Source organism: Apis cerana, linkage group LG8 (genome assembly GCF_029169275.1).
Source record: "Apis cerana isolate GH-2021 linkage group LG8, AcerK_1.0, whole genome shotgun sequence".
Lineage (NCBI taxonomy): Eukaryota > Metazoa > Arthropoda > Insecta > Hymenoptera > Apidae > Apis > Apis cerana.
The window spans coordinates 9,149,197-9,169,559 of record NC_083859.1 but is presented as its reverse complement, the minus strand read 5'-3'; the positions used below and the strand labels follow the sequence as shown (position 1 = coordinate 9,169,559).

Below are 20,363 nucleotides of genomic sequence, written 5' to 3'. Positions count from 1 at the left end.
GCATATACATATGTTTTTTCTCTTTTTTTTTCGCGATACATGCACAAAACAAATTGCGCATCGATTCGACGACGATCGAACGAAAACAACTTTAAAAAGGAAACAATCCTCGACAAGTTCGAAACTATTCCATATAAAGCTTTCCATTGTTTTATGAAACGAAATATAAAAGGTTTTGCGATACTTGCACTTTTAAAATAAATATGAATAACTTTCTAAGATCGATCGAAATTTCTTTTAGACGTATATTTTTTTAAATTATTTCCTGAAAATTAATTCGATACTCAAAAATTTTCATGAATTTATTCACAAGATTGTGATACTTGAAACATCTTTTAAAACATCTGAAACACATTTCAAGATCGAAATTTCTTCGGAATTTTAGACGTGTATTTTTTTAAATTAGAAATTATTTTTTCAAAATTAATTCGATACTCAGAAATTTTCATGAATTCATCGACAACACTTGAAATATCTTTTAAAACATCTGAAACACATTTCAAGATCGAAATTTCTTCGGAATTTTAGACGTGTATTTTTTTAAATTAGAAATTATTTTTTCAAAATTAATTCGATACTCAAAGAAGACTATCATCAAAATATAATTTTCATGAATTTGTTGATTTTTATTCACATTGGAACTTTAAACTTCGAGTAGAGTAAACTTTTTAAAATTATTTTCTCAAAATTAACGATAGAAAGACTGCCAAATCAAAATATAATTTTCACGAGTTTACTTGTGGCAATAAAACAAGTTTGCACATCTTAAAATTATTACGACTTTTCGTGATCTTTCTTTAAAATACTCTGCAAAGTTGTGTATCCACCTTTAACCTGGATTTTTCGCGTATATTTAGTTACGATAATAAATGGATGACAGCCTCGACGTCATCCCCCTTTTTCCGTTTTATCGATAAAACTTCCCTAATTCTAGACCGGCTTAGACTATTATTAAAGCCGAGCGGTGGAACTGCGAACAGATCACAGAGTTTTGTGTACGCAAGCCCCTCTGCTTAAAACCAATTCCAAAGACGGATGGAATGGATGACCCGTATTCATTTGCCCCTATCAACTAACCTTGCCTTACGTCGTGCGCGTTGACCATCGCAATTTCCTTAATATCAGTCGAGAAAACGCGCCTCCTTTATCTCGACAACGAGTCCCCTCTCCCCAAGCGTTAAGGAAATCCGTATACGACGATGACACGCCTCTATCGGCCTGCTTTATTAATGTTAACCACATGTTCGAACGATAAGAATGATTTATAATTGTGGGACGATCGAAGAATCTATTTAAAATTGGGAGAGGAAGGAAAAAAGGAAGGTAACTTTAACGATATAATAAATAATATTATCAAGAGATTAAATTTAATATCAATATTGTGTGGGTAAATTGATACGTACACGTTTAATGCTTAGATTATTTGAATAGGCGACCGAAGAATTTGTTTAAAATTGGAAAGGGGAGGAAAGTTAATTTTAACGATATAAATTGGATAAATTTGTACACGTTTAACGCTTAGATTATTCGAACTGTGAATTTGTGGGACGATCGAGGAATTTATTTAAAATTGGAAAGGGAAGAAAAGTTAATTCTAACGATATAATAAATATTATTTCAAGCGATTAAATTTAATATTGTGTATATAGGTGTATAATGCTTAGATTATTCGAATTACGAGTCTAAATGCAGGCAAGGTGTATAATAATGATAGGTCAATAATAATCAATGGAGCATCTTTGAAAGAACGATTATGAAAGGCTGGGAGCGGGGCAGAGATATATATTATCCATTCTGTCTATGAATGGGCTTATCTATAATACGAACTTCAATATTTGCTTTACAAATCAAATCGAGTGAGAACAAATATATTTTTTCTATACTTACTTTTGTATCTGTTTTGACTTCGCGTCGAGTATCGTGCATGATTCAAGTAGTCTAAGCATTGCATATAACCAACCTTTTCAATGAATTAACGCTTCTACCTTTTCTATCGATTCAAAAATGTTTCACGAATATATCAATTCTGTATACGAGACCTATATATATATATACACTCTTATTTCTAGTATAATTTAATTCAATGCTCTAATTCTGATTCATGCGAACCTGATAATGCACGTTATCGGGTATATTCCACGATACGCGTGAAATGCATCGTGTTTAAAAAAAGAAGACATCCAATCCAACATGAACAAATCCTATATGCTTGCACGTTATAATATAACCTGAAACAGTTCTTCCAATTTACACTGGACACACTGATAAATCGCTATAGAAGAAATATATTAATTATAATTATAAATATAAATATTGGAATATTTATCGTTATTAGATTTCTGGTATACCTATGAATCAATTGCTTAGGCCAACGTAGTATACGTCATCGTGTCCTCTAGGAGGTAGGTACACGTCTTTGAGTTCGAATTTAGGTCATCAACCTCTCGGCCCTCGGTCTATCGGCATCCAGTGAATTGGACCATCTGTGATTGCTATTAGCGATCACGGTTAGACAGGCTCTATTCGAACCAGTGTTTCTCTAATTAACGAGACATTCGTATCAATGGATCGTTATGACGAAATCTTGTTCGTGAAGAGAAGAATATATCGTTTCCGTGGACATCTGGCATAGCCAAGACACTCTAAAAAGATAAATTGCAAAGATATGTTGAATTAAATCGAATTAAATTTTATATTTCGTATGAGAATTGAAATTTCTTACTGTTATATATATTGTGTGACAAGAAATGAATGACTCGATCTAAAATCTAACCTGCAATACGTGTAAATGGAACAAACCTAATACTGTATATATATATATATATATCACAGACAAAAATAAATTCAACTCGAAATTTCGTATGGAGATACGAGAATTGAAATTTCTTACTGTTATATATATATATTTTTTAACTGTAATGAATCTAATTCCGTGTGATAAGAAATGAACGACTCGATCTAAACCTAACCTACAATACGAGTAAATGGAACAAACCTAATACTGTATATATATATATATCACAGACAAAAATAAATTCAACTCGAAATTTCGTATGGAGATACGAGAATTGAAATTTCTTACTGTTATATATATATTTTTTTAACTATAAGCGAATGAATCTAATTCCGTGTGACAAGAAATGAACTAATACTGTATATATACATATATCACAGATATAACCTAATACTATATATATATATATCACAGACAAAAATAAATTCAACACGAAATTTCGTATGGAGAGAATTGAAATTTCTTACTATTATATATATATATTTTTTAACTGTAATGAATCTAATTCCGTGTGACAAGAAATGAATTCGACTGACTATCTAAACCTAACCTGCAAAACGAGTAAATGTAAAACGGAACAAATTTAATATATAATATATATATATATCACAGATAAAAATAAATTTGTCAATTCGAAATCTAAATCTCTTTATTCCATTCCATAAAGATGACCAGAAATTCGATTCTGCTTCGAGTGATAAACTCGATAATTATTGATTGACTGATCATCATAATTGATCAACAATCTCGAAAAGTTGCTTTATATTATTTCTCGTGATATAATTCTAATATAATTAGCAGGGAGGAAAGCGGTCTCGTTCGTTTCCTCGAACAAAGTTTCATTGAATTTTCCGTGAAATTCCGTATTTCTCCACCGTCCGCCTGTCTCCGTATTTCGCAACGCGGACAGTATTACTACGGGTGTCTGGTAATAGAGTTATTATCAGGTTGAAAGCTGTCTTGTGCATCGGCCGAGAATTACAAACGTCGTACCTGAATGGGTTTCTTTTCTACGAAAATTGAGAGCTCCCGAATTAAATTTTCATTTCTGATTTATCTCCCCATTTTCATCATCATTTGAAGAGAAATCTTGAACTGAACTCTTATCCGAGGATTAGCTCCGTTGAGCTATTGTTACGTGGTTATTTTTAATCGAGAAAGATTCTCGATTCTCTTTAACAGAGTTTCCAGCCAAATATATAATATAATATATAAATATAAATATTCTTTGATTTTTTAAAATTTCAAAAAAAAATATATTGGACGACGTTTATCGATTAAAAAGAGAAAGGACAAAATAATTGGATGGAAAACTTTCGAAATCCAATTCAATTTAGATAAAAATCTTGTGGATTCCGAAAGATGTAATTATACAAGGCGAGATCCCATTAGAGGAATGGCTCTCTTCGTTCTAATTTTCCTAATGAATTCCCGCTTTCAACGGATCGATCTTGATCGCGATTCGAAACGCCCACGACGTCCGGCCATCCATCCGGTCGTTTCCGGAAGTAGGCGTAGGTGACCGAAATTGATACGAAGGAAATACACCGAATCCACAAGATCTCGCTTACCTCGCTCGTTCGACGCAAAAGGGAGGGGAGGGCGCCACCCGTTTCGAACGCGCCACCAAACAATGTTATCGTTTTTAGTTCGATAGCGATTCCGTCGACTCCTACACGCGTGTCCTCCGACAAGACACGAAATGCGAGCAAGAGAGAGAGAGAGAGAGAAAGGAGAAAATTTTATTTAACGCCCGGGAGAGGAAAAATTCGTTGTCGATTCGAAGGCTCGAAACAATCGCCCAGAACGAGTTTGCTCGTGACGACACATAACGTTGCACGCCTACGTAGGAAATCGTTAGGAGCGATTACGCGAAGTATTACTGGAAACGGAATATTATTGAATTTGAGTAAGAAGAAGAGCCCTTTTCTCTCGTATATTTTCTCGAAACGTGTAAAATATGTTTTACGTGTGAAATATGTACAGCGGTGCTTAGAGAGATTTATTATGATTGATTAAGGAGGATCGAGTTGTTCGGATAATGAAGTAATTATATAGCTAATACATAGAAATTACGATTATTTATCAAATATCGTTGAAATATATAATTACGCGAAATATAATGTAATTTGTACGTCAAGCGACGTATGACGTATCATTATGTGATTCCAAAAAATTATAAAGTTGAGAATAAAATTATTTTTCGATACGAGTAAACTTTTTTTATTGGAAATGGAATATTATTAAATTTGAGCGGTAATTTTGTATAATTAAGATCGTAGAAATATAAATACGAAAAATATACAATTTGTATATCAAGCAACTCCTGTATCGTTATATTGTCGATTCGAAAAAATTATAAGAAGAGTAAAGTTATTTCTATAAATTTATTATTCGAAGCATCGAATAAGCTACGATTAATTGTAGAATGGCTAAGATTACATGATTATTATTTAAATTACTGACATTATTCGATATATTAATCGATCAATTTTTCACCTCAACCGAACCGGTATCAATAATTGACTTTTTCTACCAATACTTTATTAGAGATAAGATAATTCTAAACAGAAGTTAACGAAGCCAATGTTTACAGTAAATAAATAAAGTAGTAGATAAGTAAATTGGATTTGAACTCGAATTTACAATTTCTACTTCGATTTATTTTTTCATTTTTCTTTTTTCCTTTTTGATATTTCAATTACACATACATAGCGATTACCAATTGATCGATGATCGCCGCTGTTCGTTTGTCGCCCCATCGAAATTTTCCAAATGGCCGGTGAATTCACATACAAATTGAAAACGGCGATCTCGTTTCGGTTCCCCACGGTTAATTTGGAAGCCAGACAGTGTCTTCTCTCCCCGATTCTTATCAAACAGAAACGCGCACCCGGTACACTTCGTGTACTTATGGTAATGTATCCTCTGCGGAAGTGCATATTAATGTTGTGCATCAACGTTGCCAACGCGCGACAAGTGAAATTGTTTTTAAACAACGCGTGACTTTATCGCCGGAACGAATCATAATGGGTAACGTGAAACAATTTACGCTTTGCGGAACATTTAGAAACACGTTTTACAAACACATTTACAACGCCTCAGATCGATATTTCAATTCTTCGATAAAAAGTTCACAGTTACTCATTATACTCGTACAAGAATAGCCTTGATACATTTATATATACGAGTTTTTCGTAAATATAAATCCTGGTGTGGTTAGATATTTTTTTGTCGCTTCTTAAAAAATACGCAATTAAAAATTGGATTACATTTCGTTAAATTATGCGTTAAATTAATTTGAAGGGAAAAAAAAGGAGAGATACGTTAATGCATAACGTAAAAATACAGCTACAGATTTCAAATATAATATTCGATATAATGTGATTAATTGATTACTTTTTCTCTTTTTCTTGCATCTCTTGATTTACCAAATCGAAATCCACGAAAATTTATAACAAGATCAGATTTGTTTTTGTTAACTTTTTTTTTTCGATCGAAACGAAATTTTATTTTATTCAGACCCGTATCCATTTTTTCCTTTTTTCCACGAGGCGAAGGGAGATAAAGGCTATTGCCGTGGCGACGATTTCGTTTCGACGTTGCCATCTACGCGAACGATAAACACGTAAAGATCTCTAGCGCGCTACGTTTTGCTACGGTAATCGAGTCTCGATGAATCACTCGTATTAAACAGTTGCATCGATTTTCTTCCCCCCTACCTTGGCGCCACGACAACTTTGCAACACGACAAAGGTTCGTCGACCGTTCATCCCGTATCTTCTCCTCAGGTTTAGAGCGATTAATTATATAGTCTGGCGCAATCGTCTGGCAAGGATCGCGAAACGGTGTCCCATTATTGGGACACTTTCGAAACACTTGAGCAACTATGCAACATTAGATCGTCGAGAGAATAAAAAATAAGTTTATAATGACACGAGCGTAATGTTAAACTTAACCTAAATTTAATCAGAATTCAATTCTTATTATACATCGGATCGTAGCTCGGGTCTAAAAATCCGATTTATATATGATATTCGTGAATGAAATAAACGTAACCAAAAAAGTGGTTCGTATCCAATCTAAATCAAGATGTCTGCTCCCGCCATAATTTAAACGTAACAGGTCAACCGTGGTCGAAATTCAATCAGAATTTAACTTTGCAACGAGCGTAATTTCGTTTCCGTATATATCCAAATAATTCAAATTTGGATGAACATCAAATGATTAAAAAAAATTATTTATACGATAAAAATTTTTAATACGAAAACTTTTGACAAGAATTATCTTCGAGTTATTTCTTGAATATTCGCAAAGGTTGGAAAGTTGTTCAGAAAAAAAAAAAGAAATAACGAAACTAGGGCTGTCTCATTACCATTTGATTCATTACTTCTATATGAAGTGCGTGCCAAGCTGGAAAATGGAGCTCGAGAATATCTTCGACTGGTTAATTTTTTTTTATCGTACGTAAAAACGTTTCGAATAATTAACGTGTAATTAATATTACTCCGATTTTCCATTTTAAATTTTCTAATTAAAATTCGACGGAACGTTGTTGATAATTACGCTCAACCCTTTCTTACGCCTTCTCGCAACTTCCATTAGGATTTCGATCAATCCGTCCTTCGGTTTCGTCCCTATTCGACATAATCGAGTTTCCCCGTTATTACACGCGCATTATTTCGAATAACGCTATATACGTCACGCTCGAGTACGCAACAGTAGAATTTCAGTACTAATAAACTGAAATGTCGAGTGTAAAGGATTACTTGCTTTTTTCTTATTTTTCAATCGACGACTGCTTAAATAATCAATTTAAAATAATTCTTATTTATCTATCCTATAATAATCGAGATATCAATAAAACTCGTTATTTAAAACTTCCGTTTCGAATGTGAATTGTGCGATGCACGGCGGGTTGCTCGACGCCAGGAGCAACCAACTCCGCATCTTCAATTTCTATTTGACGAAAAGAATAAAGTAAACCTATTAACCTAATGTACGTCTCGACAATCTTTTTTTACTTCTTATTAAATTTTCTCTGTTTACGAATTAATCGTTTAAAATATATATTTACGTACAATTTAATTTAAAACGATCGAAAAGCGTTCGATAATTTTGAAAGCGGTCAGACTATGCATCATAATGACGATAAGAATATCTAGTAGGAAGTTTACATCGTTTCCAAGTTTGCATGTATAAAGTAAATCCGTGACGTTCTATTCGTCCTCGGGTAATAATCATCGGAAGCTAATATCGAGTTTCGCGTTATATGCCCTCCCGGCATAATGTTGCCCAACTTCTCCCCCGTTGACGTGCAATCCAACTTCCAGAAACTCCAATTGCCGTCTCTACGTATATCGTATTAAGTCGCGATACAAAGTGCCGTGCCAATTTCGAACGGTTGTTCTCGCCGCTGCTCCCGTTCCTGCTAATAACCGAGCGCCCAAGAATTGTTCGACCAGTGAAACAGGCCTTTGTACGGTCCTCTGGAAATGATATGTATATACATACGTGTATATGTGTGTGTGTATATACGTATAGAAAGCCTCAAAGAGCAGCTTGAGATAATACCAGTTGAGGGAGGGGGGAGAAGAAGTTGGCTCAGATCCAGACTCGGTGTTTTACTTGCGAGTTGCAGTTGTAAACTCTTGGCTTGCGAGCGTGACATTCGATTGTCCACCGTTTCCATCGTGGAATATAATAATTAAACGCAAAGTTTACAAAGATATCTATAATTCCTGTCTAGTTAATATCGATTTTCAAAGTTTCGGATTAATCGTTGAGCAAGTAATTTGAATTTATAATACATGTACGTGAAGGATAAAGTAAAGTACCAGTTGAGTGGGAATAGACATGTATGTAAATATGTATAATGATTTGACTCGATAATTAGATTCTCGGATCTTAAATATTATTCGCGATTTTTATATAATCGTCAATTTCATATTCGTTTAAATTCTTCACATTTACCGGGATAATTTCTATTCACGGTGAATGATATCGGCCCGATCTTTCCGCATTCGCGGGCTAAAATTAACCCGTCCTTATTGATTTTCCGTGGCCAAAGTAGTCCGCCGATTAAGGAATGACCGGCCTGTAACAGATTCAACGATCTCCAATCGAGCCCCCTCGATTTCACCGTACTCTTGCGCAAACGTAATCGCGATCCTCGTTTCGAGACTCGTTGAAAGGATTGTCAGCTAACTTATCCTAGTTACTCTCGATCCCTCGGTGTGATAACGATATATTGATTAGAGTTTCCTTTTTTTCTCTTTTTGCCTCGTTGCATGGATCGAATTAAGAATCGATTAATTAAATCGATAATATCTTTCCTTCTTCTCGTATGCTTATATACGTATTATATTCGTAAAACGTCTTGGCAAATTTTTATCAATACAAAAGTGCAATTTAAATTTGCACCGAGTATTATACAAATATGTACCGAAATATTCCGTTTCGATATTCAATTTCTTTAGAGTCTTTAAAAAAAATCGAAAAGAAAAATCGAAGCATCCAATCCAATCCAATTGATGCATTAATTTTCAGAGGTTGATCGAGAGGGAGGGGTCGAAACTGGGCGGAATGATGCCCAGATCCTGATCGCGGAGCATCACGGGCCCCGTAGGGGTGGGGAGGTGGACGGAAGAAGAAGACGGTAGAAGAACGGCCGGCAGCCGCCGTCGGCCACGACCTCGACGAGACCTGCCCCGTGGTCCTGGAGGGGGTGGTGGTGGAGAATGAGCATGTTGAGCATATTGCGTAGAAATTGGGCACTACGGGTGTCGGTGGTGCTCAATATCTGCGTGTTGCTCTACGTATGCGCCCATTACGGCTCCTCCGGGCCCTGGATCGAGGAGCCGCCGACCAACTGGGCGGCGCCGCTGCAATCGGAGACGTTCGGCGGCGTTGAGCCGGTGAACGGCACCCAGAAGGGCGCCGCCACCTCGTCAGCTGTGCCCACGACCAAGGAGGGCGCGGGCAAGGGCGCCCGTAACGGCAACAAGACCGGCCAGATAAGGGCGAGGCATCTCGTTACGAGGCCGACGACCAACGACGAGGCCAGGCCTGACCCCGTCCACGGAGCTGAATCGCGCAGGCGTAATCAGACGGTGAGTCCATTTCTTTTCTTCGGCGCCTTTTTGAGAGAGAAAAAAAAACCTTTGCGCTCGAGGCCTCTCCCGGACCAACAGCTACACACGATTTCAATCGCACCCGGTCGACGTGTATAAAACTCTTTTTTAATATTTTGTGCGTCTTTATGCGCGAGGAAAGAAAATTTGGATATTAAAGCGTATATTTCGTGCGATTAAATGTCGTTTAACGTCTTTCATCTTTCTTATTTCGTTGAGAGTGCTGTCTATTATTTTTCCATCTTCTTACGTTATATCTCTATCTTCATCGCTATTTTCCCTTTCTCTATCGTCAATTTCTTAATGAATAGAAATAACACTTTCGTCACTACGGGCCATTATAGTCGCTCTACATAAAATTAACCATTGATATGTTATGGACTGTATAAAATGCGAGTTATTGTATATCGAGTTTTGTTTTTATTATTTGTTTCTCGCGAGATTCCTCAATAATAAAAGTCACCAAAAAAAAAATGCCGTAAACGCTGACGATTTTCTCGAGTATTGTGCACATTTTTGGCAGCGGAGAAATTGCTCGTAGCGAAAGGGTTTTGTGCATCTTTATGAAGGAAGAAAATTTGTCGAATATTAAAGTATACGTTGTCGTGCGATATTTTAATAATAAAGTAATTGCTCTCATATTGTCCATTATCTTTCATCTTCTACCACATTTTCCTTGTTTCTGTCGTCAATTTTTTAACGAGTAGAAATAATTATTTAATAACGGAAAATCAAACTCATCCTCGCTCCGACTAATTTCATTTCACTTTATTCCATGCTTACAAAACTCAAAAATATTTTTGAAAATAATGTTACTGTTGTCAAACTCGAACTAACGTAATTCGATTAATTTGAGATTAAAAAATCTAACCATTCGATAGTATATTATTCTATTCGTGAAGCGATATTTTAGAAAAATCCAACATAAATAAATATTCTCGACGTTCAAACCGAGTGGTGCCTGAGAGTCACCATTGCTGAGAGCAGAGTTAAAATGTTCGAATGATTTTTTTTTTCGTAACTATTTTATTATAGTTACGATTATATTTGCGATTTATTGTTACGATTAACAAGTTATCGTAGTAATTTTACACGTAAAATTAAATTTCGATCGATATAATTGTTTGAAATCTGTGATGAAAGATGATACTACGATGTTCTAGATATTGATTGATGTTTATATAAAAAAAAATGGAAGGTCGAGAATGTTTTATGCAAAAAGAGGAAATTATTCAAGCAGCGCGATTTGTTCTTTCTATCGACATTTTCAATTCAATAGACTATTTAAATAGTTAATATTAAAGTAATTGGAAATTATTTCACGATCCATTTAGGCGACATTCTATTGTATGGAGATACGGTTGGACGATCGGGAGATCTAGGTTAGGTTTCTCGCTATATCTGGACGGAGAGAACAAGTTACTATAGTAACTGTATTCAATATTTTTTTGATCATTAATTTTTGTTAATTTTCAATCGATGGAAAATCAAGTTTATATACATCAGATTGGATAAGCGCGCGTGCAATTCAACAAAATTGCAATTGGCAAAATCCGTGTAAAAGAAGGAAACGGCATCGTTAAACTTCAGCCAGAAACAAAAGAAAAAGATACAAGTTGGACGAGTGACGGTAATCGTGGAACGATTAGTCTATCCGAGCGGATCGTTCGATGGAAAAATTCGATGAGACGAGATTTCTCCAATTTTGGATCGAACACGATTTATGCACGCTTTATACCGATTCGATTTATATAGGTGTTGATCGATCGATCCGTGAAATTGATCCGCGATAATTCGAGCTAAATAAATCTGGAATTATCTGTGAATAATTCATATGATCGACGATCAAACAAATCGAATTAATTTTAATTTCAATTTGAACCGATTATTATTCCCCAATTTTTAAATCGAATCGTTCTCCTTTGATCCAATTTTCAAAATGGATATTCCATTTAATGATGTTATTACTGGATGGATTAATTATTTTTCCTTTTCGTTCTCACCCATTTCATTCGTTCAACTATGAAATTTTTACCAACGAATAAAATATATCTTGATGATCTCGCTCTTTTCTCCTCTCTTTTTTTTTTTAACCGCATATTTCAACTGTTTACACTCCGATGACTCTGACCTTATATATCAAATATCTTCCACGTCAACGATCGCGTTCGATGCACACACATTTCTTCGGAACAACTGCACAGATATATATATGTATATTATGCTTCGTACTATTCAAACTTTTCACTGTATTTATTTTATTATTATTCACTGTATTTTAATAGGAATACCACGAACTTTTGTTTAGACAAACACTCTCATCCGTAATATTACAAAAATATTACAAAACGATATAGATCAGTACAGATATATTTGTCGATCTAATTATCGAGTTGAGGTTATGCGTTATTTCTTATACGTCCTTCCTAACCCCGTCGATAAAGTAGGAAAATACTAAAAGGATATAATTTTTCAAAAGCGTGTTCGTCAAACTTCGTTCGTTCGACTTAGAGTTACAAATAATTTGAGGGAAAATCTGTAACGGAAGCAAGTAAAGGAGGTTCTTGGATTACAATGTCCATCGTGTACAATTCTATCTTATCTCGTCAGATTTTATCATGGAAATACGTATTCATCGACGAAACGATCGGCTCTCGTCTGAAATTCACTTGTTCGCCATTGGTTGAAAAGTGGCTCGACCTCGTTTAAAATCCTAATCTTTGAATAAGATCAGTCGGGTCTCGAGAGATCACGTCGGATTCAGAAGTGCTTTTGCATTGTCGTGCATAACGATAACTGTGTTCGTGAATTGTGTTCTGTGATGAATATTAACGATGTTTAACTATTATTTTGCTAATCCATAACCACCTTGACAACAATTGAACGATACATAATAGATCTGGAATAATTAAGTTATCGATTAATTTCTGCGATCGTTTATATTGAAAATTCACATGTCATATTTTTCACGGTAGATAAATTCTTTTTTTTTTTTTTTGTAAATTTATTCGTCTCTTCAGAAAAAAGTGTTCCTTTTTATAGCATCATACCTGTATTGCTTTTAGTCTTTTCTGAAATATTCATTCGACACTTAACTGGATCCACTCTACGTTATTTTCAGTATGCGCACGAACAATGTGCATTATCCGTACACGTCTTCCGTTATCATAAATGCGAAACAGAAAACGTTATTAGCCGGAATAGAATAGTTCAAAACATCGAAACGGTACACGTAACGCAATTTTTCCTACATCTTTTCCTACACCTCTTCTTAAAACTCCTTTCAAATTGGGGCAAAATTTTGGCAAACGAAAAATCGTAATTCGCGTATTAGATTTGATGACACGTGTTAAATTCGAGCCTCGAAGTTCAAAAATCTGAATAATACGTCAGCTGAACGAGAGAGATTAAATTTCTCCTTTTCTTTCTTTTTTTTTTTTTGCAAATCGAGCAATTCGTAGCCAGAGAGAAGTACGGAGAGATTAATTCGCGCCAAATCGAGCTCGAAGGCCGGTTCTAATCGCTGTGCAGTTCGATATTTTAAAGAGGGGAACTTCAAACGTCTCTCTCTCTCTCTCTCTCTCTCGCTCTCTTCTTTCCCATTTCTCCTCGTGTAAAATTGAAAAAAAAGCTTTTACCCGGGCGAACGTATCCAACAATAATAGCAACAGGAAACATTGATGATATCGTAAAATTCAGTATGCCATAAAATATACACGTCAAAATTTATATTTATTCCAATAAATATATATATATATATATATAATCAGACAAATTATTCTCTCTCTCTCTGAGGACTCGTATAACTTTAAGAAAAATTTTTTCCCTTTTCAATTTTCAATCAAACTTTATTTTGTATTTTGTATTTCTGATTTTACGGTGCTTATGGATTTATATGAATGAATCGAATCAAAGAATATAATTAATCGACCGATAAGTGGAATTCCACTTTAATCCTATCCTCATCGATATCTGACCTTCCGGATTTAATCTCATTATTTTCAACCCTCTCCGTAGCATCCCACGATATAAGTTCAGATCAAAATTTCCCTTCGATTCAATCCATACCAACGATTTATGATATTTATCTTCGGCCCAGATATCAATATTGTATCTCGAATTTTGTGTAATTTTCATCTCCACGATGGAAGTTAAATAAACCAATAATTAAACGAAAGAATTGTAAAAAAAAAAGAACTTTTTTCAATAAAAATTGTATCGTATCTCTAATTTCGTGTAATTTTCATTTCCACCAAGTGGAAGTTAAATAAACCAAAAGATAATTGGACGAAAGAATCGTAAAAAAGAATAATTTTCTTGACTTAAAATTACAAGTTCTCATTCTACTACGATTATTAATTTTACCATCAAATTTTTGTATTCTCTTAAACATGTAATCTAAATCTTGTTTCTTTATCTCTCTCTCTTCCTCTATTTATACTATAAAATCATCATACGAGAAGAAAACTTGACCTAAATTGAATCTCTTCCTGCCTCTCCATCTCCAATGTAAATTTCCGTGGAAGAATTTTTCTTCGATCTACTAAATTAAATTAAACGTTCGTTTCCTCGTTAAGGTGAAGAGCGACGCGCCTGTGATTCAGCCAACGATGAGCCTAAAGGAAGCTGTGCCGTGCAACGAAAAGTCGATGGAACCAAGAAGGGCGCAACGGGGTGATTACTGGGTCCTGTACAATTATGTGCCTATGAGCATGGCGGTGAGATGCTGGGAGAGTGTGACGTACACCACGCACGCAGATTACACGTTTCTGGATAATCTGGAACCGTTGCTGGAGCGATGGAGGGCCCCGATATCGATTGCGATGCACGCCCCTGGAACAGACTTTGCGGCGACTCTCGACGCCATCAAGTACTCGAGAAACTGTGGCAGCCCACTGGTCTCCCAGCTGGTCACCTTCCATGTATTCTTCAGTAGCAAACACGTGCCAAAAGTGGTGGGTAAAAGGATATTATTTTTTTTCTTTCTCTCTCTCTCTCTCTCCTTGAAACACTTGTCATTTTTTCCCTTTTCTCTTATGTGTATACTATATGTAAATAGAATTAATAAAGAGACAGGATGGTCTGTTAATTTAGACAGACATTTATGAGGCTGAAGATTTTTCTCTCGATATTTTGATATTTGATATTCTATGATAATTCTGTTTGAAGGTATCAGTTGTGAAAGAAATTATAGTTAAGAGAAGAAGGGATTTTGGAATGTTAAAATTGTTTATTGGTTTCATAATTAAAAACACATGTTTCGTTGTTACATACTTCGTAACGGTACATCATTAATTCATTATTGTTTTAATTACATCGATTTCGCGTGTCATATTTTCAAAATGTTGCTTCTGAGAGAGTTTAAAAGTGGTGCTAGAAGAATCATCCTCAAATAAATATGAAGCTTGAATCGAAGTATTAAATTAAATAAATATTGCTCGATAATTTTGATCTACATTTGTTGGTGACTAGGTCTATCACATGTTATACCGTACTCTCTATATATGAAACAGAGCGTGTTCCTTAATTTCCATCACTTTTGAAGGATGTTCAACCAACAATTTAGACTTCACGGTAGAGATAATGTTCGATTTCCCATACTTCAAGAAAGGATGCTTCAAGTAGGCAGCCATCGTTTCGGGTTCTGAGAGGACGACACTGGAATATTGAGGATTGACAACTTGTTCTGCGAAAACCGGCGTCACGATCTCCTTTTCCACCTCTGAAACGACCACTCTTTCTGGAACATTCTCCACGATTCTCTCCGTACGAGTGACCTTCTCGACTGCTGGTTCTTTAAAAAAAGGTTGGACGATGTTCACGTTGGTTTGAGAGCCAGGATGGGTCTGCTGGAACACTTGCACGATCTTGGACGAACGAGGACCAAACGCGATCACATTGGCGTTGGCCTGATCGCGTGGAATCACATTCAAGATCGGTTGGGATTCTGGCTGAATATTGACAGTTTGAACATTTGAGGGCTGTGGAGCTTTGACGCTCAAAATTTGGACTCTTTGCAAACTTGGCTGGATGCTGAAAGTTTGAACAACCGGTGGAGTTTGAACGCTGAGAGTTTGAACGGATCGTGGACTTTGGACGCTCAAAGTTTGAACTGTCTGAGAAGCTGGCTGGATGTTGACAGTTTGAACGGATTGTGGCCTTTGAATGTTGAGCGTTTGAACCGCTGGTTGGATGTTGATTTGAGCGGACTGCCGTTCTTGGATGTTAACAGTTTGAACAGGTTGCGGAAGTTGAATATTGGTAGACTTTATATCCGGCTGTATGTTGAGGGTTTGAACGTTATTCGAAACTCTCTGAACGTGTTGCACCCCTGTTATCTTGTGAGGAAATATCGACTTCTTAGACCTGTCCACGTCTTCGCCAGTCTGCTCGATCTTCGGCTCCTCCTCTTTCAATCCTTCTTCCGCGGATTCTTCTCTCTTCTCAGTTGGAACCTGAGCTATTGCCAGACCCAGCAACAGAAACGTGAAACAAGCGCTCAGATACATTTCTTTTTTCATTTTCGCGATCCTTCTCTGTGAAAACTGTGAACATCTCAATGGCGAGGCTGGTTTTTAAAGGTATCCACCAGATTCACCCGGCACGTTTGATGTGTAAATCACTCACGTATCGAAAACACAAGACGTTGCTGACCGCGCACAATTTCGATACTATCGTGTCACTTGTTGACGCTGCCAGTACATGGGATGCGCCGTGTTTTAGTCTCGTTCGTGTTTCCATTGCGTGACATTAGTTATTCTTCCGCACTTTTTATTTATTTATTGCATTATATTATTTATTGTATCTACATGTATACAATACTCGTGAAAGGATTGGTCCAGGAAATGAAAAATCTTCTCAGTCAGAAATGAAAATGAGGTTGAAATTAAATTTTACGCAGAGATAATCGCAGAGAGTTCAATTTTCGTTAAAAAGTTATCGGATTTATTCGTGGAAATTTTCGATTCGAAAGAAAAATTTCCTTTCTCGTAAATCTTTTGAATAATTTAAAAAAATTTTTTTTTCTTAATTTGTTCAAAACTTCTTTAAATCGTTCTTCTTTTATTTCCCATTCTCTTTTCTAATTTTCTAAGTTTTTTTTAATCCATTTGTATTTACATTTTTCTATCTTGAATTTAATATTATTTTATATTTTAGATTCCTATTGTGCACATATCATGGCAATAAAAATCTCTCTGAAATTTAAAAAAAAAACGAACAGAAAGAATTTAATTAAACGTTTTTTTCATAATTCTTCGATAAAAAAGAAAATTTCTAATTAGAAAATTTATTTAGAAAGTTGGCTTAATCCTCCTTTCTATCTTTTCTCTCGAACGTCATTTCAGAGCGAAGAAATCTTTCAAGAAAGATGAGATCGATATTAGATTCTCAGTTAGGAAAGACGATTCTTCTGATATATTTATATAAAAAAAGAATAAAAAGCGGGTCGAGATGGAAGATCGAGAAAGTGGTTAAATTAAACGATAGAATCAATCGGCAAAACGGATGGGAAGGAATGACTGGTTATTTCTTTCCGCTCTGCATATATAATCTGACAGATATTATATAGCCTGAAAGTAGGACCTTCGCACAGTGTAATCGTTATGTGCATTCTGAAACGAGTCGCAATCATAGTCTTCTGTTCTAATTAATTTCGTGCATGTGTATCGACGTTACATTGTGACGCAGAAGAAATTAATAACAGAGTTTCGCCACACAGAAAAGAACGGAGGAGCGCAGGAAGTATTTCTCCTAGAAATTTGTTTCTCATGCTGCGTGTCTACAAGTTTCGTTTCACTTTTGTTAAATACCACATTCACTACCACTTGCTTAATTCGTTCCTTTTTATATCTATTCCATCCGATTACCGATAATTTAATATCTTATTCTAAGCGATGAAATGTCATTGATGAAATATATTAGGATTTTGCAGAGAAGCATTTGATCGTGGGGAAAAAATTATCTTTTTTTTCTTTTCGGAATACTATTATATCTATTATCATTATTATTATTATATTTCTAGTATCGATTAAAATAACACTGAAATTAGAAATAAGATTATGATATTATGTAAGTCTAAGTCAGTTAAGACTGGAAATATTGTGGGTAGAAATAATTTAATAGGGAAAGACAAGTTGAATTGATTAATACGTTAAAAAAGTACAAAAAAAGCTCTGTATAAAAAAAAAAATTATTTCAATGTTCATTATTGTCTCTACATTAACCTATAAAAAAGAGAATCGATTATGTGAAATTATGATCCTTTTATGATGTTATTAATTTTCATTCAAAACAATTTTAATCGATATAATGAATCATTTTGAATTATAATTGATTTTCCAGACTTAGATGGCTTATTCTGTAAAGTATCCAGTTTCCAAAGTATTATTATTACATGCTACAATCTGGTTCTAAAATAGGTACCCCCAACCGAGAAAGTTATATCCGACACGTATAACTGCACGCTTGGACCACCATGGATAAACGTTACGCTTTCGAAGATGTATAAAAACGAGAAGAAATTGCTATACCCTGTGAACGTAGGCCGTAATATAGCGCGTGAATCGGCGCCGACGTTCTATGTGTTCGCCAGCGATATCGAGCTTTATCCGAATCCAGATTTGCCGGCAAAGTTCCTCGAGATGATCAGAAGGAGAGACCAGCCCGCCCTCTATAAGCCTAATCCCAAAGTTTTTGTACTATCCATCTTTGAGGTGGACGAGAAGAGTCAACCGCCTAACAATAAAACACATTTGGTAAGTTGAGATATCAATTGTTTGCTAATGCACTTAATAATAATAATTTCTCGATATAAATTTCTAAGTTGTTCCAAATAAGTAAATCTAATAAGTATAATAAGCTAATTTCATATCATAATTGTAATCCAACCTTACTTATTTGTGCATCTCTAATTTATTATTTTATGAAATAAAAACAATTTTCAATAATCAAATGATAATTCAATTATTAGTTAATGTTAGTAATATCATTTGAAAAAAATATTAGAAAGAAAATTAATAGATGTTTGTTCTGTTTAATCTTCGTATGGAATCGTACTCTTTTCTCTACTATCCATTTTTATTTTGTGTTAACCTTTACGCCGTGATATTCATAGTTTGAACACCGCTGCATACAATGAGGAATTCGATTTCAATCCATGTACTGTAATACTCGACAATGAATAAAGAAAAATTAAACAAAGAAAAATATCGATTAAAGATTTTTTCCTTTTGAAACAGGCATATGAAGAAATTATATAACGAAACATTTTTTTAATTATCAATGAAACAATCTTCGTATTATTTAGATTAGAAATCACAAATTGCATTCCCATTTGACATTTAAGTTGAAAACTGAACTTGAAGGTAATTAAACACATACGAAAGAGCGCAATGACGGCTGCATAATATCCGACAATGCGTTAAATGGTATGAATGCGAGGGTCGTTTAATCAGTGGCGCTTCCTTTGACCGTGGACCTTGATACGTATAATTAGTGGCATCACTGTGAAATGCAGCTGGCCGCTAGCCGCACTTCTATAAAATATTCAATTCAGTTCCGCCATTTCTATGAACTGTTCAATTTCATTTCATTTTTCGAAAACTAACCTTATTTTATTATCATGGCATACTCACGTATATATATGCTCTTGTATATATATATATATACTTTTTTCTCATATCACACAGAGTACTGTATTTCAATTCCAATAGTGGAATGTTGAAAAATTTTTTTTTAATCAATTATGCGAAGATCAAATTCATTTTTAAAATTCTTGAAATCGTTTATATGCTGATTTTCGTATAGATATTTCATATATTTTATCAAGATTAATAATTGATAATTTTACAGGTTCAGATGTTGAAGGCTGGTACGGCTATCCCTTTCCATAAAAAATTGTGTTCTGGTTGTCACAACGTTCCTCGAAGTAAAGAGTGGCAAGAAGCACCGGAAACCGAGGATCTTCACGTGTTTCATGTCGGCAAAAGGACTGGCAGTTTCGTTCACTGGGAGCCGATTTTCATCGGGACCAATAATGATCCTCTGTACGATGAGAGGCTTAGCTGGGAGGGGAAAAGCGACAAAATGACACAGGTGCAGATGATTTCCGGCTTTGAAATAATCGCAACCTAGTTTCATTTTGTCACAAATTTTCAATGTTCGAATTGAAATGTTTGATCGAAAATTTTCAAAATCGATAATGTGATGCAAAAAATAATATAAAACGCTTAAATCCAACATATATGAATTAATCTTGAAAATTACAAAAATTAATAGCAAAAAAAAAATGATAATAATAATATAATAGTCATTGTCATCCATAATTTTTAAATAATTATTATTAATAGTGATTATTAATAATGATAATAATTAATGAGAGTAAAGATTAATGTGAAAATTCATGATTTAAAAAATGAAAAAATAATAAACATTTA

At 34.9% G+C, this 20,363-nt stretch overlaps 1 protein-coding gene across 2 annotated transcripts in view; it reads left to right on the top strand.

The window, feature by feature from the left end:
* LOC107996449 (beta-1,4-glucuronyltransferase 1) overlaps positions 1-20,363 on the top strand; it is a 47,756-nt gene that overhangs the window by 26,116 nt on the left and 1,277 nt on the right. For both annotated transcript variants that reach the window (XM_017054496.3, XM_028666049.2), the window contains exons 2-5: positions 9,344-9,906; positions 14,505-14,882; positions 18,348-18,683; positions 19,780-20,022. In XM_017054496.3, the coding sequence (XP_016909985.1) occupies positions 9,535-9,906; positions 14,505-14,882; positions 18,348-18,683; positions 19,780-20,022 (1,329 nt within the window). In that variant the 5' untranslated portion in view covers positions 9,344-9,534. The remainder of the gene's footprint in view (positions 1-9,343; positions 9,907-14,504; positions 14,883-18,347; positions 18,684-19,779; positions 20,023-20,363) is intronic.